Source organism: Calonectris borealis, unplaced genomic scaffold (assembly GCF_964195595.1).
Source record: "Calonectris borealis unplaced genomic scaffold, bCalBor7.hap1.2 HAP1_SCAFFOLD_59, whole genome shotgun sequence".
NCBI lineage: Eukaryota > Metazoa > Chordata > Aves > Procellariiformes > Procellariidae > Calonectris > Calonectris borealis.
Window position 1 is genome coordinate 118868 of NW_027441465.1, and position 22959 is coordinate 141826.

The 22959-nt window shown below is 59.2% G+C and overlaps 3 protein-coding genes across 10 annotated transcripts in view; 1 reads left to right on the top strand and 2 right to left on the bottom strand.

The window, feature by feature from the left end:
- LOC142076499 (antigen WC1.1-like) overlaps nt 1–22959 on the bottom strand; it is a 127498-nt gene that overhangs the window by 76309 nt on the left and 28230 nt on the right. The window lies entirely within an intron of this gene.
- On the bottom strand, nt 434–10212 carry LOC142076522 (uncharacterized). 7 transcript variants are annotated; one of them, XM_075138816.1, is made up of 4 exons: nt 10124–10212; nt 7933–8145; nt 5478–5971; nt 434–3271 (listed from the first exon to the last, which is right to left on the bottom strand). In XM_075138816.1, the coding sequence occupies exon 4, from the start codon at nt 3261–3263 to the stop codon at nt 1590–1592; it is 1674 nt and encodes a 557-aa protein (XP_074994917.1). In that variant the 5' UTR covers nt 3264–3271; nt 5478–5971; nt 7933–8145; nt 10124–10212; the 3' UTR covers nt 434–1589. The 7 variants fall into 7 exon arrangements, with proteins under 7 accessions (XP_074994917.1, XP_074994915.1, XP_074994914.1 ...); XM_075138814.1 differs by having other exon boundaries at nt 5478–6490; XM_075138813.1 differs by having other exon boundaries at nt 6087–8145.
- On the top strand, nt 10323–21554 carry LOC142076524 (sulfotransferase 2B1-like). 2 transcript variants are annotated; one of them, XM_075138823.1, is made up of 9 exons: nt 10323–10409; nt 13268–13689; nt 17508–17657; nt 17972–18157; nt 18448–18656; nt 19042–19168; nt 19702–19796; nt 19883–20063; nt 20502–21554. In XM_075138823.1, exons 4-9 carry the CDS (start codon nt 18022–18024, stop codon nt 20615–20617), a joined length of 864 nt encoding a protein of 287 aa, XP_074994924.1. In that variant the 5' UTR covers nt 10323–10409; nt 13268–13689; nt 17508–17657; nt 17972–18021; the 3' UTR covers nt 20618–21554. The 2 variants fall into 2 exon arrangements, with proteins under 2 accessions (XP_074994924.1, XP_074994922.1); XM_075138821.1 differs by lacking the exons at nt 10323–10409; nt 13268–13689 and adding an exon at nt 15672–15794 and having other exon boundaries at nt 17980–18157.

Sequence of the window (22959 nt, forward strand, 5' to 3'; positions counted from 1 at the left end):
CTGCAGCCAGGAACAGCATTTGGAAGAGGCCAGAGCTGCCCCAGTGCTATGTCAAGGGCTGAAATGGGAGGAAGTTGGGAAGCTGTGGGGCAGGGGAGAAGACCAACATGACCAGGAAGCGCACAACCATCCTTGGAAGGGGATCAACCAGCCCAAATCCCAAACGCGTCTTGCTGGCCCATCTTGTAACCACCTTCTGCAGGGTACAGACTCGGCAGTGCTGTGCAAGATCCACCTTGCACCCAGGATTTGGTGGGTCTCTCCTTACCACGTCTGCCAGCAACACATGCCAGGTGACCTCCCACTCAAGTCTGAAGGACGCTGGGAGAAGGTACTGGGTGTGAAGGAGGTGAGACCACCAAGGACTGTACCAACACCAAAAGCCCATGTCAAGACCCAGCCGCAAGCTGGAGGAGGCGATGAGACAGAGCCATCATTAAATAACCATCCTGTAATTAGTGTGCAGAGCGCCGAGGAGCGCGCACATCCCACCCCCCCGTTCCCAGCGCTACAGGGACCGTACGAAAAGGGGGGACGGGGTGGGACACGGGATCTCCAGGAGTCCGAGGGACAGCACAAGGGCACCAGCGCGGGCAAGGACACAGCTCCTGTCTTGCCCTCGCAAGCAAAGGTCTGTGTGCCACCCTCTGCCCAGCAGCCATCAGCCAAGGAGAGACAAATCCAGGCTCCAGCGGCAGCATGGGGGTAGCTCCGGGAAGCAAGAGAGGAGGAGGATGATGATGCAGAGGGCTGGTTGTGTCTCGCTTGCTCGTACCCCATCCAGGTTCCTGCCTGGAAAGTCCCAGGAGCGGTTGGAGAAGGACTTACGGTGCTGGGCGTCACTTGCTGAGGCTCCCAGAGTGGACGGCAGCAGCATGACCCCCCTTTCTTCTGCTCCCTACGAGCCCCACCAGCGCCGTGGGGCAGAAAGAAAGGGGGCGATTAACTGGGTCATTAGCAGCAGCATGAGATATGGACGGGACACTTGAACCCCAAAAGGCTTCAGGGGGAAAGGGAGGTGCCCGCTCCTCGCTCTTCCCCGTAATCCTTTCCGCTGCCCGTACCATTGTTGTACCTCCCTCCCAAAAAACAGGCGGGTCTGTCCCCTGCTGCAGGCAACAGTGTGCCCTGACTCCCTGGAAGCCCCCAGCCCAGGCTGAGCCACGCTCACTGGGATGAGAGGGAGGGGGTTTTGGGATGATTTAAGGGCAGGTCTCAGCCCTCCTCCCTTCTGCTGTGAGAGGGCAAAGAAGAGGGCTTCTGCTTGCCCACCGGTGGTGTGCCACAAGCCACGGCACGCCACAGGCCACGGCATACCTGCCAGGAGCTTGCAGCCATGCTGGCTCACAGGCTCGGGGAGGGTCCCGCTGGGATCACCCCCCATGGAGGGAGGAGGAGAGCACAGCACAGGTCCAGCTGCGGCGGAGGGCTGGGGCTCAGGAGAAGTGCCGCAGCTTTTTGGGCGTGCGCACCGGTCCTCGAGTGCACGTACGGGGTACCCCAGCCTGGGGCTCGTCTGCTGTCGGCGGCAGCATGCTTAGGGCCACCGCGGCCTGGCAACACCGTGGCTGCGCTCGCCGCGCCAGGGCTCAGCCATCGCGGTGCACGCGCTGGTGCTGCAGCAGGTTGGAGGGGTGAGCGAAGCCCTTGTCGCAGACGCTGCACTTGTAGGGGGTCTCACCCGTGTGCACCTTCTCGTGCACAGCCAGGTAGGCCAGGTCCTTGAAGAACTTGTGGCAGAAGCTGCACTTGTAGGGCCGCTCCTGGCTGTGCACGCGGTGGTGCTGGAGGAGCAAGGAGGGCCGGGCAAAGGCCTTCCCGCAGACCTCGCACTTGTAAGGGCGTTCCCCCGTGTGCGCCCGCTCGTGGATCACCAGGTAGGACGACTGCTTGAACGCCTTCCCACAGGTTTTGCAGACGAAGGGGCGCTCGCCGGTGTGCACCCGCTCGTGGGAGGAGAGGGCGTTGGACTGCTTGAAGCCCTTGCCGCAGAGCGGGCAGACGAAGGGGCGGTCGCCCGTGTGCACCCGCTCGTGCACCTTGAGGCTGTGCCCGTAGGTGAACTTCTTACCGCAGACCCCGCAGACGTGGGGTTTGTCGTCGCAGTGCTGGCGCTGGTGGAGGAGGAGGGCGTTGGAGGTGGGGAAGTCCTTCCCGCAGTCGGCGCACTTGAAGGGCTTCTCGGCGCAGTGGGTGAGCGCGTGGCGCTGCAACTCGTAGGGGGTCTTGAAGCTCTTGGCGCAGCGGGGGCAGCGGAAGGGACGCTCGCCGCTGTGGATGCGCCGGTGCTCTTGGAGGTTGGAGGAGCGCTTGAAGCGCTTGCCACAGAGCTCGCAGCGGAAGGGTCGTTCCTCCGTGTGGACCAGCCGGTGGCTTTTGAAGTCCGAGTGGCGCTTGAAGGAGGCCTGGCAGAGGTCACAGCGGAAGGGACGTTCCTCGTTGTGTACCACCTCGTGGCTGAAGAGCTCCCAGGCCCGCTTGAAGGCCTTCTCACAGACGCCGCACTGGAAGGGCTTCTCGTCCACAATTACCTCACGGATCTCCAGCTCGCCAACGCCACTCACTCCCCGCTTTGGGTGGGCCGGCAGCCCCACCGCCACCTCCTCCAGCTCGCCCACCGCGCTCCCCAGCACCAGCTTGGCAGTGGAGTAGATGCCGCGCTCGTCGATCAGCTGTACGAAGTCTGGCTTGGGACGGGCATCGTCGGAAAGGGGCAGCTCAGGAGAGCAGGACCGAGACCGTCTCTCCTCCTCCTCTTCCTCGCTGCTCCGCGGAGCCTCCTCCAGCCCATTCTCCATCTCGCTCTGTCTGAAGTCACCTGTCCGGCCCCAGATCAACCGCAGCCTCTTCCCCCGGGAGGGTCCCGGCTCTTCAGCGCTCTGCCCCCGACCCGGGGATGCAGGGGCCCGGCTTGTCTCAGGCTTCAGGCACAGCCGGTGCTTCCGCTGGCACGGTCGCAGCTCCCCCAGCGCCTGGTGGCACAGGGAAGCCCCCTCGTCCTCACCAGTCTTCTGGCAGGGCCTGCCTGCACCCCGAGGGGCGAGAGAGCCCTGCCCGCGGCAGCACCGTCCCAAGCGGCGCGGAGAAGCTTGCCCCGGCCGCTGCGAGGAGCCTTCCTCTTCTCTTGGCTGCGCCCCGGCTGCGTCCTCCTCCTGAGCCTCCTCCTGCTCGTCTTCACCTTCAGGCCCATCTCCTTCAGAAAGGGGGGAGAGCCTCTGGGAAAAGGGGGGCTCACAGGCTAGAGGACCCGACTGCCCCTCCATGGCAGCCCCTGCAAAAGTGAGAAAGGAGAGAGCGTGAGAGGGTACGATGGGCCGGGGGCAGGACCGTGGGGGGGGGCGTGAAGATGAAGATGGGGGTGGCAGCAGCGCAGAGGGAGGTCAGAGAGAGATACAGATACAAGGGGGGGGACGGAGGTGGGGGGAGACGGGGGGGGGGACGGAGGTGGGGGGAGATGGGGGGGGACGGAGACGGGGGGGGGGACGGAGACGGGGGGGGGGACGGAGACGGGGGGGGGGACGGAGACGGGGGGGGGGACGGAGACGGGGGGGGGGACGGAGACGGGGGGGGGGACGGAGACGGGGGGGGGGACGGAGACGGGGGGGGGACGGAGACGGGGGGGGGACGGAGACGGGGGGGGGACGGAGACGGGGGGGGGACGGAGACGGGGGGGGGGACGGAGACGGGGGGGGGGACGGAGACGGGGGGGGGGGACGGAGACGGGGGGGGGGACGGAGACGGGGGGGGGGGACGGAGACGGGGGGGGGGGACGGAGACGGGGGGGGGGGACGGAGACGGGGGGGGGACGGAGACGGGGGGGGGACGGAGACGGGGGGGGGGACGGAGACGGGGGGGGGACGGAGACGGGGGGGGGACGGAGACGGGGGGGGGACGGAGACGGGGGGGGGACGGAGACGGGGGGGGGACGGAGACGGGGGGGGGGACGGAGACGGGGGGGGGACGGAGACGGGGGGGGGACGGAGACGGGGGGGGGACGGAGACGGGGGGGGGACGGAGACGGGGGGGGGGGGACGGAGACGGGGGGGGGGGGACGGAGACGGGGGGGGGACGGAGACGGGGGGGGGACGGAGACGGGGGGGGGACGGAGACGGGGGGGGGACGGAGACGGGGGGGGGACGGAGACGGGGGGGGGGGACGGAGACGGGGGGGGGGACGGAGACGGGGGGGGGGGACGGAGACGGGGGGGGGGGGACGGAGACGGGGGGGGGACGGAGACGGGGGGGGGACGGAGACGGGGGGGGGACGGAGACGGGGGGGGGACGGAGACGGGGGGGGGACGGAGACGGGGGGGGGACGGAGACGGGGGGGGGACGGAGACGGGGGGGGGACGGAGACGGGGGGGGGACGGAGACGGGGGGGGGGACGGAGACGGGGGGGGGGACGGAGACGGGGGGGGGGACGGAGACGGGGGGGGGGACGGAGACGGGGGGGGGGACGGAGACGGGGGGGGGGACGGAGACGGGGGGGGGGGACGGAGACGGGGGGGGGGGACGGAGACGGGGGGGGGGGACGGAGACGGGGGGGGGGGACGGAGACGGGGGGGGGGGACGGAGACGGGGGGGGGGGACGGAGACGGGGGGGGGGGACGGAGACGGGGGGGGGGGACGGAGACGGGGGGGGGGGACGGAGACGGGGGGGGGGGACGGAGACGGGGGGGGGGGACGGAGACGGGGGGGGGGACGGAGACGGGGGGGGGGACGGAGACGGGGGGGGGGACGGAGACGGGGGGGGGGACGGAGACGGGGGGGGGGACGGAGACGGGGGGGGGACGGAGACGGGGGGGGGACGGAGACGGGGGGGGGACGGAGACGGGGGGGGGGACGGAGACGGGGGGGGGGGACGGAGACGGGGGGGGGGGGACGGAGACGGGGGGGGGGGGACGGAGACGGGGGGGGGGGCGGAGACGGGGGGGGGGCGGAGACGGGGGGGGGGCGGAGACGGGGGGGGGGGCGGAGACGGGGGGGGGACGGAGACGGGGGGGGGGACGGAGACGGGGGGGGGGACGGAGACGGGGGGGGGACGGAGACGGGGGGGGGACGGAGACGGGGGGGGGACGGAGACGGGGGGGGGGACGGAGACGGGGGGGGGGGACGGAGACGGGGGGGGGGGACGGAGACGGGGGGGGGGGACGGAGACGGGGGGGGGGGACGGAGACGGGGGGGGGGGACGGAGACGGGGGGGGGGACGGAGACGGGGGGGGGGACGGAGACGGGGGGGACGGGGGCGGTAGGCGGGGGGGGGCAGAGGGCAGACCCCACAGGCAGCCTGTAAAACCTGGCGCCACCAATCCCCTGCCCCTCCGGGGGATCGATGCGGCGGGCAGAACTGGTGCCAGGGAAGCCCCCCAGATCAGCTCTTCAACGACTTTTTACCCGTGGCGCGGTTACTGGCACCAAAACGAGCTGCTATCCGCGGCAGGGAGCGACCGCTTCCTCGCAGGGCCTGCTCATAGTTACCTGCTCAGGGCCACAACGGAAGGACCAGCCTCAACCACGTCCCCAGCCGCCAAGGGCTGTACCAGCTGGCCAGCAGCTTCCAGGCAGGGGTCTGAAAAGCTCTTCAGAGGATGCTCGGTCTCCCCGGTGCCTACATGACCCCTCATCTGTGACAAGGAGCTGTCAGCCCTGCCTCGGTGGAAGCACAGAGGGATTCAGCCCCCAGCTCCTGGGGATTCAACAGCATGACTCGGCTCCGGAGCCTGTCGGGGTGGTTTTTCAGATCATCTTCTCAGCAAATGCTCCTCTCTTAGGCCGGTGTTTTTGCAGGCTCCATCCAAGCCTGCTGATAGCTCCGGAGCCTGTTCAGCGGTTGCGCAGCTTGACAAGAGACGCCGGGCTCCGATATCCACCTTGGAGATCCCCTGGGCTGGATTTGCTGTCCCCATTCGGGACACCACGCACAGATCAGTTTAGCCAAGGGAGGGGAAGGGTGCTAAAGCACGATCTGTCTCCTGAAACCCCATGTGAAATCACACCCCGTGAGGGCCTGATGCACAGGCAAGGGCGACCAGCTAAAACAAGGAGCTCTTCGTCGCAAACAGCTAAATTCAGGTGGTTCGGTCTCACCTTCCATGTCCAGAGACATCCCGGTGGGAGGCAGCGGGGTGGAGGGGACATCAGGAGCAGCAGATGCTTTAAGAGCCTCCAAGCACCACGTTGCACAGAGGAGAGCGCTCCCACCAACCTGGCGCCGACACGGCGAGGAAGCTGCCACAAAGCCAGACGTAAAACTACCCTAAAGGCGCCCGAGAAGGGAATCCCGCGGGCACGAGCAGAAGAGAAGTATGGGCTGGGAAGGCAGCCTGCCAAAGCCTCCCAAGGACTGGTAAGAGCTGGAGATCTGCTGGCGCGGTTGGAGCCCCAAGAACCGATAAACTCTGGGCACAAAGACACCGCCAAGTCTGCCCGAGGCCACCGGCCCGCACTGGCATCTGCGACAGGGGGTGTACTTTGGTGTAACTCGGTGGCTGCTATGAACAGATGGGAGTTTGTGGGACTACAGACAGCCAGCAATGTGGCGGGGTCTTTCCAAGGGATTTTCCAACCCCCCCAGTGCCCGGATGTCGATGGGAGCCCAACACAGCTGGGCATGGAGCTTCAAACAGGCAAAGCAGGCAACTGCAAGGGAAGGCAAGGGGGTGAGCTATGAGTGAATGAGCTAAACGCTATTAATAACCACTCTGATCCCATTAAAGCTTAACGAGTAAAAGGTGCTCCAAGAAATGCAGCTCCTTAGCCGTGCCTCCCACCCCTGGCCGGGTCTCGAGGCACGGAGAAGGCAATTCACGGCCAAAGCGAGAGGGTTTCCAGGTGCAATTTGGTCTTGTTGGCACGGAGAGAGTAACGTCAGCCCAAAGGGTTGTAGGAGCACCAGGATGGGACATCCCAAAAAAGCAAAGCCAAGGAATCCCATGTTGAAAAAGCAGGAGATGAAGATGACGGTCAAACATATAACGAACACAAAAGGGTGAAGGGGACAGAAAGTTGAATAAATGAGAAGGCCAGAAGTAGAGAAAGCCAATAAAAAACCCCAAACCAGCAGAAATTCTTATTTAGATGAACTGAGATGACCACTTTTTGTCCCCTGCTGAGACTCATGAGACGCTCCCGTTGTGGTTTAAATGGCCTGGCCCTGAGTTTTTACTGCACAAGTAATGCTGGAAGCAAAGAGGACTCAGGGTTACCCTCTCCCAGGGCATGCTTGCCTTTTTGGGATGGATTTAGACCATTTCTGGGCCGTGACTCTCACATGGAGGCTGCGGAGCCCTTCCCTTCGGATTGAGACATCAGGGTGACGGAGGAGGAGACTTGCACAAGCAGGTGGTGAAGAGCCCCGTGCCCAGTTTTTTGTTAGAAATACGCTTCCCCCAGCTCCGAAAAAGCCAAATATTAGGGCTGCCTTTGCTGCCATCTGGACATCCAGCAAGTCTTGGCTGACTCGCCACTGTGAATTCAAGCAGGATGATAAATTGGGTGTTTTCTGGCGCTGTGTGATGGCAACAGTGAAGTCATTGAGGCGTTTTAGGGTTTCCCTACCTGCCGCAGCATGGGGTATGGCTAGTGGGAGCCCCTTGAGGCCCGCCACAGTGGGGGGATGTTAACTGGGAGAGGAGTGGAGCCAGGTGTTGGACTTACTGAGGGCCAGGAGGGATCCACCACCGCCAGACCGAGGGGTTTCACAGGGGTCTGCTCTTCGGGAAGGGATCAAAGCATACAGGCAGCGCCCACAGACCTCGCAAGCCAGAGGAAGAGAAAGGGGCAAAGCAAGAAAAGCACAAGGGTGGCAAGGCGACGTATTTGGGGGAAAAAACAGCAAGCGTCTGCTGGAGCGGAGCTTCTACGTGCCAAAGCAGAGAAGATTTGGGGGATTCAGCCCAAGACAGGTGACCACAAGGGTCCCAAAAAAGCTTACATGCTCCTAAAACACAGCAGGAGAGGTATTCCCTGGGCAGGCAGCACCGCGGCCGAGCTGAACCCCGGTGAAAACGGCTTTGGTGAAGACGGGGTGACGGCGAGTTGCCATTTCGGAGAGAGTCACGGGACTGATCGGGGCGACCGGTCCTACCTGTGGAGGAAGAGCTGGGGGTATCGAGTGCAGCCGTGAAAAAATTGCTGCCCGCAGACTCTAAATAAAAGTGAGAAAATACATCAGGAAGGGAAAAAAATAATTTCAGTGGAGGGCCAGGACTGGTGTGGGAGCGAAGAGGCAGTGAGCAGTGACAGAGGAATTTCCAGCAGGGGAAAAGGCTCCAACCGCAGCCGCGTAGGAGCTGCTGGGCCAAAAATATACAATTTTTTCGCTCCCCCCCCAGTAGCGTCAGCAACGCCCCCAGCCCACCCAGCATCCCCAGTGCCTGTGGGATGGCCAGGACCGCCCCCCCCCCAGCCCGGGCCCTGACCCCTTTTCCACTCCCCAGAACACCCCAGATACCCTCAGCACGGCAGTTTTCCCCCAGTATCCTCCCTGCATATCCTGATATCATCCCCCCAAGAACACCACAAGCCCTCCCAGCATGTCCCAGTCTCCCCTGCTATCAGACACTCACATCACATCCCCCTCCCAAAACCCATTACAGCCAGAACCTCCCAGCACGCCCCAGTCCCCCCGCAGTGTCAAACAGACCCTCTCCCTCTCATCTCACTGCTTCCCTCCTCCCTTACAACCAGACCACCCCAGTATCAACATGGGCCCTCCCATCTCACCTCTCCCTCTGGAAGATTAAAACCAGACCCCCCCAGTATGCCCCAATCTCCCCACTATCAACCAGTCTCTCTCATCTCATCCCCAATCCCCATTACAATCAGATTCCCCCCAGTATGTTTCAATCCCGCCCCCAGTACAACCATACTCTCATCTCACTGCCCTTCCCCTTCACTGTTACAACCAGACCCCCCCAGCTCACCCCAATTCCTCCCAGTATCAACCAGACCCTCTCATCTCACTACCTCCACCACCTCATTACAACCCCCCCTGTATGCCCCAGTCCCCCCCAGTACCAACCAGACTCTCTCATTTCATCCCTTCTCTCTCCCCCATTACGAGACCCCCTCATCTCTCTGTGCTCCACCATCTCCATTACAACCACAACCTCCCAGCATATTCCAGTCCCCCCCCAGTATGAACTGGATCCTCTCATCGCATTGCCCCCCCCCCGCCATTACAGCCAGACCCTCCCAGTATGCCTAATCCCTCCCAGTATCAAACAGACCCTCTCAACTCACTGACCTCCCCTTCCCCCATTACAAGCACACCCTCCCAGCACACCCCAGTCCCCCCAGTATCAGACCGCCTTATCTCACTGCTTTCCCCCACCCCATTACAACCACACCCTCCCAGCATGCTTTAGTCTCCCCAGTATCAGACAGACTCTCTCATCTCACTGACCTCCCCTTCCCCCATTCCACAGACCACCCCAATATGCCCCAGTCCCCCCCAGTATCAACCACTTTCTCATCTCATCCCTTCCCTCCCCCATTACAACCAGACTCCACCAGTATGCCCAGTCCCTCCCAGTATCAACCAGACTCTCTCCTCTCACTGCCCTCCCCCATCCCCATTACAGCCAAACCCCTCCAGCACATTCCAGTCTTCCCAGAATCAACCAGACTCTCATCTCACCCCCCACTCCCATTATAACCAGACCCCTCCAGCACGTCCCAGTCCCCCCCCCAGCATCAACAAAACCCTCGCATCTCACTGCGCTCCCCTCGCCATTACAACCAGGCCCCGCCAGTATGCCCCAGTCCTCTCCCAGTGTCAACATCAGCGCTCCCATCCCATCCCCTACCCCTACCCCATTACATCCAGCCCCTTCCCCGCACGCCCCAGTCCCCCCCAGTATCAACCAGACCCTCCCCCTATCACCGCCGACCCCCAGCCATTCCCCAACGCCCTCCCCCGGTACCACAAGCCCCTCGCCCCGCTCCCAGGCCCGGCCCTCCCCTCCCCCCAGAACCACCGTGGGCTTCCCCCCGCGCCCCGGCCCAGTATCGCGGTGCATCCCCCCAGCCCGCCCGCTCCCCCCGGGGGATGCCGCGGCCCGTTCCCGCCCTTCCGCCGGTCCTGCCGCCCCGTCCCCCCGCCTCAGCCCCCCCGAGCTCACCGGGCCCCGCCGCCGCTCACTCCCGGCCGGTGCCGCAGCCCAACGCCTCCCCCGGAGCCGCTTCCGGCCGCGCTCGCGCGCTGCGCGGCAACGCCACTTCCGGGGGCGGGGCGGTGGCGGCCGCGAAGGAGCGCGCATGCGCGCGTTGCGGGGCCGAGCGGCGGTGGGGGGCGCATGCGCGGGGCGCGCGGCGCGAAGGGAGGGGATGCGCGCGTGCGCGAGACTGGAGCGTGCGTGTGCGCATGGGGACACGCGTGTGCAATGCGGGCCCGTGCCTGGAGCAGGCGTGTGCGGGGACACGCGCGTGCAATGCGGGCCCGTGCCTGGAGCAGGCGTGTGCGGGGACACGCGCGTGCAATGCGGGCGCGTGCCCGGAGCAGGCGTGTGCGGGGACACGCGCGTGCAATGCGGGCGCGTGCCCGGAGCAGGCGTGTGCGGGGACACGCGCGTGCAATGCGGGCGCGTGCCCGGAGCAGGCGTGTGCGGGGACACGCGCGTGCAATGCGGGCGCGTGCCCGGAGCAGGCGTGTGCGGGGACACGCGCGTGCAATGCGGGCGCGTGCCCGGAGCAGGCGTGTGCGGGGACACGCGCGTGCAATGCGGGCACGTGCCTTGAGCAGGCGTGTGCGGGGACACGCGCGTGCAATGCGGGCGCGTGCCCTGAGCAGGCGTGTGCGGGGACACGCGTGTGCAATGCGGGCGCGTGCCCGGAGCAGGTGTGTGCGGGGACACGCGTGTGCAATGCGGGCACGAGCCTGGAGCAGGCGTGTGCGGGGACACGCGTGTGCAATGCGGGCACGAGCCTGGAGCAGGTGTGTGCGGGGACACGCGTGTGCAATGCGGGCGCGTGCCTGGAGCAGGCGTGTGCGGGGACACGCGTGTGCAATGCGGGCGCGTGCCTGGAGCAGGTGTGTGCGCAGGGGGACACGCGTGTGCAATGCGGGCGCGTGCCCGGAGCAGGTGTGTGCGGGGCCACGCGTGTGCAATGCGGGCGCGTGCCTGGAGCAGGCGTGTGCGGGGACACGCGTGTGCAATGCGGGGACGTGCCTGGAGCAGGCGTGTGCGGGGACACGCGTGTGCAATGCGGGGACGTGCCTGGAGCAGGCGTGTGCGGGGACACGCGTGTGCAATGCGGGCACGAGCCCGGAGCAGGCGTGTGCGGGGACATGCGTGTGCAATGCGGGCACGTGCCCGGAGCAGGTGTGTGCGGGGACATGCGTGTGCAATGCGGGCACGTGCCTGGAGCAGGCGTGTGCGGGGACACGCGTGTGCAATGCGGGCGCGTGCCCGGAGCAGGCGTGTGCGGGGACACGCGTGTGCAATGCGGGCGCGTGCCTGGAGCAGGCGTGTGCGGGGACACGCGTGTGCAATGCGGGGACGTGCCTTGAGCAGGCGTGTGCGGGGACACGCGTGTGCAATGCGGGCACGTGCCTGGAGCAGGCGTGTGCGGGGCCACGCGTGTGCAATGCGGGCACATGCCTCGAGTAAGTGTGTGCGCATGGGGACACACGTGTGCAATGCGGGGACGTGCCTGGAGCAGGTGTGTGCGCATGGGGACACGCGTGTGCCGGGCAGGGACATGCCTGGAGCGTGTGTGTGTACATAGGCATGCGCACGTGCACGTGGGGATGCACCTGTGCAATGCAGGGATTTGTCTGGAGCACATGGGTGTGCAAGGCAGCACGTGTGTGCATGTGGGGACACACGTGAACATGGCACAGACGTGTGGGCAATGCAGGTTATGCCTGGAGCGAATGTGTCTATGGGGGGACGTGTGCAATGCAGGGACATGCCTGGAGCGCATGTGTGCATGTAGGGAAACGTGTGTATGGCAGGGATATGCCTGGAGCATGTTTTCATGTGGAGACGTGCATGTGCAATGCAGGGACACACCTGGAGCACACGTGTGTGCATGTGGAGACATGCATGTGCATGGCAGGGACACAGCTGGAGCACGTGTGTGTGCATGTAGGGACACCTGCATGTTAGGGACATACCTGGAGCATGTGTTTGTATGGGGACATGTGTGCATTGCAGGGTCACGTCTGAAGCAGATGTGTTTGTGCATGTGGAGAGGTGTATGCATTGCAGGGACACACCTGGAGCACATGTGCATGCATGTGGGGACACGCATGCAATGCAGGGACACACAGGAGCACGTGTGCGTGTGCATGTAGGGATACGTGTGTGCATGGCAGGGATACACCTGGAGGATGCGTGTGTATGGGGACACGTGTGCATTGCATGGGCATTCCTGGAGCACATGTGCATGTGGGGACACACACGTGCATGGCAGGGACGTGCCTGGAGCACGTGTGTGCAGAGAGAGGTCCCTCATGGAGCAAGGTCAAGCCCCTCATCTTGCAAGCCAATGGAAGGTGCTGGTCAGGGCACACCGGGCTGCTCCCTTGCTGCTCCCATCCTCAGCGCAGGAGGAGCAGGACCTCTCCTGGTAGATGATGGGGAGGACACATGGAACGGGGTCAGATCCTAGGAATGAAACGGAGAGAGAGATGAAGTAGAATCATGGAATCATAGAATCATAGAATAGTTTGGGTTGGAAGGGACCCTTAAAGGTCATCTAGTCCAACCCCCCCTGCAGTGAGCAGGGACATCTTCAACTAGAGCAGGTTGCTCAGAGCCCCGTCCAACCTGGCCCTGAATGTTCCCAGGGATGGGGCATTTACCACCTCTCTGGGCAACCTGCGCCAGTGTTTCACCACCCTCATCGTAAAAGGGAGGTGCATAACGCTGCTGCATCCAACCCCAGGACCCGAAGGGTTCTTGTCGTTGGGCCACCACCCTGCTAACAAACATTTTCAAAGAGCTCAAATACTTGCCCTTGGTTTGAAAGGGCTGTGAGTGATTCAAAGGAGCCCCTGAAGCTGCAGCTCTTTGAATTAAGTTTGCCAAGAGGCAAAGAGAACAAGGAGGTACAAAGCCACTTGGAGCTGCACCAAGCAGGGAAAGAAAAGAAACGCAGGAGCTGGTTGAAAAGCCACATCATATTTAAAAAGTAAAATAAAAGTAGAAAAAAAAGACAAACCAAGGTTGTAAATAACCACAATCAGAGGAGGTGAAGGAGGTGCTTGGAGATGCCCAGTGCAATCAACCTGGATGAGCAATGTCTCCATGTCTCCCCAGGTTGCTTGGACTGGCTCGTGCTGCAACTCAAGTCTGCTGCCTGCTTGGGATCCCAGGAAGGACTTGGCTTAGGGCACCCGGTGGAGGTTGAGGCGCAATGACGTGGTGACATGGACCTCTTTGAGGCACATCCCAAGGGAGGACCAACCTGGAGGGCTGCACCTATTAGGCACCTAAAAGTTGCCAGATTCCCTTTATGTTCAGTGGGGAAGGGCAGGGAATCGCGTCCCCAAGGCATCTGATGCTCCTCATAATCCCATCGGGACGTGTTGCTGCTCCCCATCATCTATGAGCGCCACCGGATGCCCCCAGAGAAGACCCAGAGCTTGATCGATCCTGAAACAAACCACCTTTTGCCATCTCTATCTTTGATTAACCGTTCAGTGCCTACCCAGAATGTCTAACCAGTGCATCCCATCCAGGTGAGGTCTGAAAAACCACTGTTCCAAAACAGATAATGATATTTTTGCCGCTTTATTTATTTATTTCTAGTTTTCCACCCAACTGGGGATGATGTCCTGTTGCATCTGCAGCAGCCGGGGAATTGGGCAGGCTCCTGGAAAGCATGAAGTGTTTGATTTCTGTTCCACTTTAGCACAAACGGGTTTTCTTTAATGAAACTTCACTCCTGTCACGAAATAGTGGTTTAAGGCTGCTTAAAGAATCACCGTCAAAGATATTAGCAAAAAGTGGTTTTAATAGGAATTCATAAAAGTGTGACTTTACGAAGTTTGATGGCAAGGTTCACTCTATCACTTACTACATGGATGAAACATAGAAAAGAAAAATCGAGTTAGAATTGAGCTAGAATGATTTATACAGAAACCAAAGACATAAAAGAGTACGGGAGACCCTCCCGTTGAGTCCTGAGGTTCAGAGAACAACCCCTTGCTCTCTAAACTCCTGGTGGAGCTTAGGTACGGCTGGATCCACTCCTGGTCCCAGGCTTGGTCAACGGATTATGTCTAAGGGATTAGATGTGCCTAGCAGCAGTCTAAGGCCCATTCACAGTTTTAAGGCGGATGACAAGATTTTAGCAGCACTTAATCATTGACTAATTTGACCTTTACGAAGTGAGTCAATAGAATTTACTACAGTCACAACAGTGACTTAATTACAGATCCGAGATGGCAACATCTATACTGTACTTGCTGTCGGGTACCTACATCAATTCACACCCGCACGCACACAGACAAAGATGTATAGAAGTAGAAAGCTATACCCCATGTTAAAAATTCCCCCCGAGTCCGGTGAAATATTCACTTCAGATGTCTCGGCGTTTCTCAGCGGGCGAGGGTTGAGCCTCGAGGCGTGAGGGGTCTTGGCCCAGGTCCCGTCGCCGCTTTCGGCGGCAGGCCTCTGAACGTCGCGAGCTGCGAGAGGCTCCCGCGCAGCGGGGGATGCTGGCGCAGCCGCTGGGGTCCGGGAGAGCTCCAAGGGCCTCCCTGAGGAACCGTGCGTAGGTGCGCAAGGCGGCTGGCTTTAGTCATCCCTCATTGCCATCCTGGCCGCAGTCCCGGGTGGTGTCAAGGTTCCAGTAACAGTGGTACCGTTCCACTCGAGCTACCGTTCAGATGAGGATGCCGGGGACGAGGAGATATCCCCGCTCTCGTTGCCCGCCTCGGCCGGGCAGCAGGAGCTCCCGGTGCGGTCAGCGCCGGGCGGCGGGCGCTCCCGGCGCGGTCAGGAGCTCCCGGCGCGGTCAGGAGCTCCCGGTGCGGTCAGCGCCGGGCGGCGGGCGCTCCCGGCGCGGTCAGGAGCTCCCGGTGCGGTCAGCGCCGGGCGGCGGGCGCTCCCGGTGCCGTCAGGAGCTCCCGGTGCGGTCAGCGCCGGGCGGCGGGCGCTCCCGGCGCGGTCAGGAGCTCCCGGTGCGGTCAGCGCCGGGCGGCGGGCGCTCCCGGTGCCGTCAGGAGCTCCCGGTGCGGTCAGCGCCGGGCGGCGGGCGCTCCCGGTGCGGTCAGGAGCTCCCGGTGCGGTCAGGAGCTCCCGGCGCGGTCAGGAGCTCCCGGTGCGGTCAGCGCCGGGCGGCGGGCGCTCCCGGTGCCGTCAGGAGCTCCCGGTGCGGTCAGGAGCTCCCGGCGCGGTCAGCGCCGGGCGGCGGGCGCTCCCGGTGCGGTCAGGAGCTCCCGGCGCGGTCAGGAGCTCCCGGTGCGGTCAGCGCCGGGCGGCGGGCGCTCCCGGCGCGGTCAGGAGCTCCCGGTGCGGTCAGCGCCGGGCGGCGGGCGCTCCCGGTGCGGTCAGGAGCTCCCGGTGCAGTCAGGAGCTCCCGGCGCGGTCAGGAGCTCCCGGCGCGGTGAGCGCCGGTCCCACCTCAGCCGTGCAGGAGGTGCGGGTACGGTCGAGGGACGCTTCACCGCCCGGCTCGTGACACAAAGGCCAAGGGGTTCCTGGGGTCGTGGAGCGGCCCAGGAGAGGGGGGAGATGCGCCGCCACAGCTCTTCTATTGCTGCTTTAGTTTTGTAGCGGTAACTTTAATTAATTTTAATTAATTTTCATTCGTTCTAAATGGCTGTGGATTCCAGTTTGGGTAAGTTTGGGATTTCTTCCTAAAACCTTAGCTGAAGAAATTAATTTATTATTCATGCCTCATCACTATGTTTTAAAAGGCTAGCGTGCATTCATTCGTTCTTAACTTTCAAATGTTGTTTAATTGCCATTAATTTTGACATGACAAGATTTGGAATTGTTGCATGATAATATTTTTAATACTTGACAATCTTTATAATTACAGGCTTTTCCTTTAACTTAAATGCAGTTTAAAATCCTTTCTTTGCTTTTTTTTTTCTTTTTTCCCCCAGTAGCGGGATGGGTTTTTTTCATAAGAAAACTTAAAAATATCTAAAACTCAATATATTCATTTTTGGTTTTCTCTACATCTTAACTAACCAAACACTGCTTATAATGTTTTAATGCCTTTTAAATATGATGAAAGACATATTTCTAAAATACAGACTATGACTTTTTTAACTAACAATTCATCCATGCCAAGGTGTTTACAAACATATTTGTTATCTAATTTTTGATAATATTTAGGCTAGTATACTTTCTTTTTGGAGGTAGGCAAGCCTACAGTTATTTATTTACTGTTGATTATAAAACACCAGATAGATTTCTTTTAGGTCTGTTCTGAAAAATGTAGATACCCGCTTGGATTGCAAAGAAAAAAATTTAGTAATACTTTGAGGTTTTCCCTGTAGTTTTTAGTTTTGCTTAACTTGTTTCTTAACTCAAAGCAAGGGAGGTAATGGGAAGTCCCAAGGGTTAATTTAATTTCCCACTTCCACTGTTTACCTCTTATCCGGGGCGGGGTTAACATTCCTCTTTGAAGTGTTTAAACATTTCTTAATCCCATTTTCTCTCCTGTTTGCTTGGAAAACAAAGCAGGATCCAAAGGGAAATTGCTGGTTTAGTTGGTTGTCTTAAAAAACCAACTGTCCTATGCACTCAAAGTCAATATTTACTACTTCTCAAACACTCTGCGCACACCCCATGGGCTTATTTGTCAGCATATTGCGTTACCTAAAATTTTCAAAATAGCAGTCCTTTTGCAAGAAAGCGTGATGCTTGCTGCGTTCCTAGGGGAACATGTAGACAATGCTTTTAATTTTGCAGATGACTGCATGGCTGCCGTATTTACAAGAAGCATTGGTTGCTTCTAATCAATGGCATTAAACATCCCTGTCCTTGGATCTACAGCAGACCGTATAGTGCCTCAATGGAGGAGGAACTTCTCTTCCTCTCCCTGTAGTGCAATCATGAAGGTTTTCAACGAAAAAGAAGAGCTGGCCCATCCCGTATTGCTGTAGCAGCATCTCTGCCTTTACTGGAAGGACTTTTTTTTAAATGAGCCATTTTAATAATCCATTTTTTAATGGATTTGTTAAATTTACTGGGATTTACTGGGGAATTTACTGGGAAAGGATCTTCAGCTCGGGAAAATCGTTTAATAGTGTATTTGGAGGAAAAGGGAGAGGGTTTGGTGGGAACTTAAAGGGGCATGGGAGAAAAGTGGGGTTCTTGCAGTGGGGTTGGAGTTCAGGGCAGAGGACACAGTACACCAACTTCCCACCCCACCGTGCTCTCAAAAGGACCTACACTGGTGCTCTCCCTGCGTCCCAGACCACCCACCCCGTCCTCGGGAAGGGGGTGCCTGCTGGACTTTGGATCTTGTTAATCATTGCTCCAGAATGGTGGCACAAGGGCAGAAAACTTTTCCCTCCCCTTTTTATTCTCCGTCCAGCTCCTGGCACTTACGAGGACCTGTAGCTCCTGGAGCAGAGCAAAGCTGGGGTTGGGGTACCAGACAGGGAAGTTCTACCTCCTCTCCCCCTGGCTGGCCAGAGATCCTGAAACGATGGCTGCTTGACACCCCTCCAAGCTGTGAGGGCAGGTAAACGTGGGGCTACAAGGGGAGGGAGATGGGAGGTTGGTCCATCAGAGGGAATTTAGACCTAGAGCTCCTTAAATGCCCTATGAGGCAGCAGTCCCCCATCCACACAACCCGCTGTTGAGGTAGGGTCCCCATGAGGAAGGCCCAGGAGTATGTGGGTGGGTTATCCCATAATACACATCCCATATGCCCAACATCCCGTGATGTTGGGGATATGGGGTGGCTGGGCTCCTTTTGGGACCTGGCGTGGGGGGAAGAGGTTTCTTGGCTTGGAGTCAGGACCCTCACTCCATCTCTCTCCCGCCCCATTATAGTGGCGCAGAGCTGCAGCACCTCATCCCCATCCTCATCCCCACCAGGCACGATGCCGGTCCGCTATGTGACGTATGAAGGCATTAAGTTCCCCCCTGCCTACAACTCTGAGCACAGCTTGAGTTTCGCCCACAAGGAGTTCCTGGTGCAGGACGATGACATCTTCAACGTCACCTACCCTAAGTCTGGTAACGAGGGCTGGACAGCGGGGCTGGCCAAGGGTGGAGAGGGGCAGGAGAGGGGTGAGGGCTTTGGAAACATCTCCTGGTGTTGTTCAGAGGGTGAATCTTCCCTTGTGGTGGGCAACAGGAATGTTTTCGGGGGGGATTACTGCAGTGGTTGTGCATTGGCAGGGCGGCACCATCTCTTGGCAGGGCACTGACTCAGTGCTGAGGGTGCTGCTGACCATGGAGCTGTGGCACAGTGAGGTCCTCCCATCCTGAACCCCGATGCCCTGCATCTCTGCTTTCCCTGGCAGGCACCGTGTGGATGACCGAGATCCTGAGCCTCATTCGCAGCCACGGCTGCCCCGGCTGGAGCCGAACCGTCCTCAATTCTGACCGCATGCCCTGGTTCTCAACCCGTCTGGGTCTGGAGTCAGCCCTCAGCTACCCCCCCCCTCGCCTGCTGACCTGCCACCTCCCCAGGCACATCTTCCCCAAGTCCTTCTCCCATTCCAGTGCCAAGGTGGGACGGGCACCCATGCAGAGCTTCAAGGGGGACAGGGAGGCTGGGAAGACCCCTGATCTGGGGAATCTTGTAGCGAGGGGTGTTGGGTGAGAACCTTGGTGCTGGCCTAGGAGAGTGGTGAGTGTCCTCCATGCCCTCCAGATGGAAATATGCAGATGCCCATCTCACATCCTTCCCCTCTTGGATATTTTGGAGAGTCTCCAATGGCTCTAGGGGACTTGTGTGGTCCTGGAGACCCCTGCCCAAGGTCTGCATGACAGAGTATAGCACAGAGCTGGTCCTTGTGTGGCAGACCCTTTAGTTTTCAGATCTACCCCAGTTGCCAGTGCAACTCCCCTTCCCCTACCGGGCGCGTATCACTCCTGTACGCACTCTACCCCAGGTTATTTACACCTTACGGAATCCTCGAGATGTTGTCGTCTCTTACTACTACTTTTCCAAGATGTGCAACAGCTACGAGGATCCCACGTCCTTCGAGCAGTTCCTGAGGGACTTTCTGGATGGAGAGCGTGAGTGTGGTTTAGGGCTTACTCAGGGCACGGGGGTGGGTGGGTGGGTGGTGTCTCCCGTCGCCTGTGGCTCAAGGGTCTTTTGCTACTGTCCATTGATGATGGCTGTGAAGCCAAGCTTCCCACAGGAGAGAGATGAATGGCTCAGGAGGAAAGCAAAGCACTTCTGGAGAGACACACAGGCCCACAAAGCCCTCTTGTGCTTTGAAGCAGATGGAAAGTGAATTTCCCTGCCTTCTCCTGCAGAGTTCAGATGTCTTCAGGAAGTCTTGGCCAAGAAACCCTATAAAGCCCTGGCAGGACCTTACCTATGAGCCTTGCACACCTCTAGCCTCAACCTCTTCCCACCGTGGAGGTGGCTGGAGAAGAACCTATTGCTCAGTTGCAATTGCAGTTGACCTTCCCAGTCCCACCTGCTCCCTGGACACCATTGCTCGTGACTGCCCTGCTCCCAACCTTGTGTGAACCCTCCTCAGCCTTGCACATCCCCTGCCCTGCCCTGACCTGACCTATTGCCTTTTGCCTCCCATCAGTGCCCCATGGTTCCTGGTTCGAACATGTCCGAGGCTGGATGGAGATGAAGGACATGGAAAATTTCTTCTTCATCACCTATGAAGAGCTGAAGCAGGTAGACTCCTAGGCAGATCCTCCAGCTCAAACATGATGGTGTGTCACAAGCCACTTGGTGGTAACAGGCTCCATCTGTCCCTCCAGGACCTGCACAGCAGCGTGAGACGTCTCTGCCAGTTCCTGGGGCAGGATTTGGATGACGATGCCGTCTCCTCAGTAGTGCAAAATGCCTCCTTCACGGCCATGCGGGAGAACCCAATGTGCAGCTCCATCCTGCTCCCCGCAGACATCATGGACCAGACGAAGGGCCAGTTCCTGAGGAAGGGTGAGCAAGAGGGACCCCATCACAACACCTCAGGGAGACACCCCCTCGTCAGGTGTCCTCCCTCATGAGGACAGCCAGAGCGAAGGTGTCTTGGAAAGCCGCATCACGGTGCATTTGGGTCTGAAGAACAGGGTCCACAGAATCATAGAATCGTAGGATAGAACCATGGAATAGTTTGGGTTGGAAGGGACCTTTAAAGGTCATCTAGTCCAAGCCCCCTGCAATGAGCAGGAACATCTTCAACTAGATCAGGTTGCTCAGAGCCCCATCCAACCTGACCTTGAATGTTTCCAGGAATGGGGATGGTCTCTCATTTTGGACAACCCCCTCAGGGTGGTAGCTGGACCCAAGAGCTGAGCCTCTCCCCTAGCGCCTGCAGAGCAGAGAGGGGGGCTGCATGCTGGGGTTGGCTCTGAGCCTGAAACACTTCTTCCTCAGGCATCTGCGGGGACTGGGAGAACCACTTCACAGTGGCGCAGAGCGAGACCTTCGACAGGATCTACCGGGACAGGATGCGGGGCCTGAACGTGACCTTTCCTTGGGACAGGCATTAGGATTTGTCCCTATCTGAAGCCATCTAAGCACTGGGTATAAAGCAGCCACCGACAACTGGGGTAACTGGCTGCTGTTGGACAGAGGGGGTTGTACCCATGTACTGTACCCGGGTACTGCAAATGGTACTGAACCCCAGTGTGCAAGCAATTAATTTCATAGAATCATAGAATCATTTAGGTTGGAAAAGACCTTTAAGATCATGTAGTCCAACCATAAACCTAACACTGCCAAGTCCACCACTAAACCATGTCCCTAAGTGCCATATCTACACCAGGTGATGGGTTTCAGTTGTGCGGTGTGGTGGGATTTAGAAGCACAGCCTTGTCCTTGTGCTGAAAGAGGTGTAGTGCAGGATGGGATCTCCCTGGGGACCACAGCCAAAAGCATCCCAGATAATCAGACTTCTACCCACAGAGTGACTTTGGGGAATCAAAGAAGGGGAAGGACCTTTGTGGATGTTGACCAAGAGACGGCTCTGTGGTTTGTGTACCCCCGAGCCTCCACAGAGCCCTCAGGGAAGACGAGCTCTTTCAGCTGCCGAAGTACTGCTTGTAATTAATGACAGCCTTATTTCCTGATAGAGGCAACCAGAGACACCAGGAGATGGCTCCAGGCTTGGCAAGACACTGTCCAGAGAGGGAAAGTTGTCCCAGGGACAGTGAGCAGTGCCATGGTTGGCGTGTCCATGTTGAGGTCTTGAGCAATGTCCCAGCCGGAAGATGACCTTAGAGAAAGCTGCCTAGCCCTGTTGGCAGTGAAGTCTGGGCCACCATTCTTCTGCACATCCACTCATGCCCAACATGTTCTGCCCGATGACCACCAGGTCAGGAGTTGAGAAATTATGAGAAAGAGTGTGTGACACAGCATTGGAAGGTACTCCCCAAAAGCACAGTCAAAATTGTTTCCTCTTACATAAAGTACAGGCAAATGATCCCATTCTTGTGTTATGCCCCAGACGCCCGAGTGCCTTATTGAAACGTTTGCCTTCAAGCCGCATGTGGCTCATTCTACACCCAGTACAACATTTCCCTCCCCCCGACATCCTGCTAAAATTTGAGGTTTGGGTCAATGCCTCAGCAAGGCTTTGTAGGAACATATACCATGGAGCCTTGGTGCCACAGCCCCCCCCAACCCAAAGTACGGGGAGGGGAAAAAGCCAAGGTTAAAGGAGAGCGGAGTGTGCGAATGGACATGGAGAGCTGTCAGGTCCCCAAGGACCCCGGCACAGGACTTTTTGACAAAGGGCTGGGCCATGTTCAATGTTTTGCAGAGGCCGAAATATTACTTTGAACTATGTGTATTGGTTAAATCATCAGTAATTTTAAAAGAAACCCTGAGTGTCTACTTATCAGATGTAGGCACTGACACTACAGACACCCAGGAAAGGGCTTATTTGGCTAAACGTAGACAGTCATCCACTACAGAAAACTGCGAGTCTCTATTTATTCTAAATATGTGCCATATTTATAACCTGATGAAGTTGTCTTAGATACTACGTGGTGACTCCAGCATCACTCCGTGCACATATCCCACCCATCTTGCCTTTAGAGACATCAGGTAGATGTCTCTAAAGATGTCTACCAGGTAGGGTACCAGGTAGAGGCCAGTGGGATGTGCTGTGGTGTGTGCAAAGGCTTTCCATCAAAGATGAGACCATTAACGGGCTTTGCTGGCTTTGGGAAACAGTGTGCCTTGTACATCCAGAGTTACCCAAACTCCTTTTCAGCAGAAGAGCCCAAAGAAAATACAGCAAGTACAGCTGTTCTAGCAAAAAAGAGTTCAGTTCATGATTACCCTTTCTCCTCCTAACTTGCTCTTAAATGCAGAGCCCTCGTTAAGCCATAGAAAATAATTGCTGTGTTCAGGGAACGTGTTTTTATGGCCTCTGGAGGGAGAATGCAAACAGAACGTGCTTCAGTTCTCTTCAGATGCATCTCCTCAGATACGTGAAGAGCATCCTTCCCGTCTCTACACGCTTACACCTTCTCACCTCAGATCGACCTGAGAGGGTTGCAGCCCTCAGCTGCAGTTGTAAATTTTACCTTGCCACAGGTCCCAGGCACCAGGTCCCAGACAAGATTTCTCTTCGTTAACTAGTTTTTCGCCTGTTCCCCCTGTGTTTACACGCCACGCGTGCTAATCCTGTCCCACCCTCTCTTCTAGACCAAACCATGTATTTTCCCCAGGGAAAGCCAGAGCCCAGCTGAGGGACAGTTCACACCAGAGCCCATCCCAGACAAGCGGTGTAGAGGTGTATCAGACTACCTTTGCCTCCTCCAGCTCTGTCTCTATTGTAGCCACCTCTGCCCTCCCCATGGACACACTCCCCAGTGTACCCAAC

Bases quoted from the DNA above. Each gene is read 5' to 3' on its own strand.
- LOC142076524 (XM_075138823.1), top strand. From the start codon at position 18,022: ATGCCGGTCCGCTATGTGACGTATGAAGGCATTAAGTTCCCCCCTGCC. The intron at 19,797-19,882 runs GTAGACTCCTAG...CTGTCCCTCCAG, and splicing joins CCTATGAAGAGCTGAAGCAG to GACCTGCACAGCAGCGTGAG. The intron at 20,064-20,501 runs GTGAGCAAGAGG...CTTCTTCCTCAG, and splicing joins GGGCCAGTTCCTGAGGAAGG to GCATCTGCGGGGACTGGGAG.
- LOC142076522 (XM_075138817.1), bottom strand. From the start codon at position 3,263: ATGGAGGGGCAGTCGGGTCCTCTAGCCTGTGAGCCCCCCTTTTCCCAG.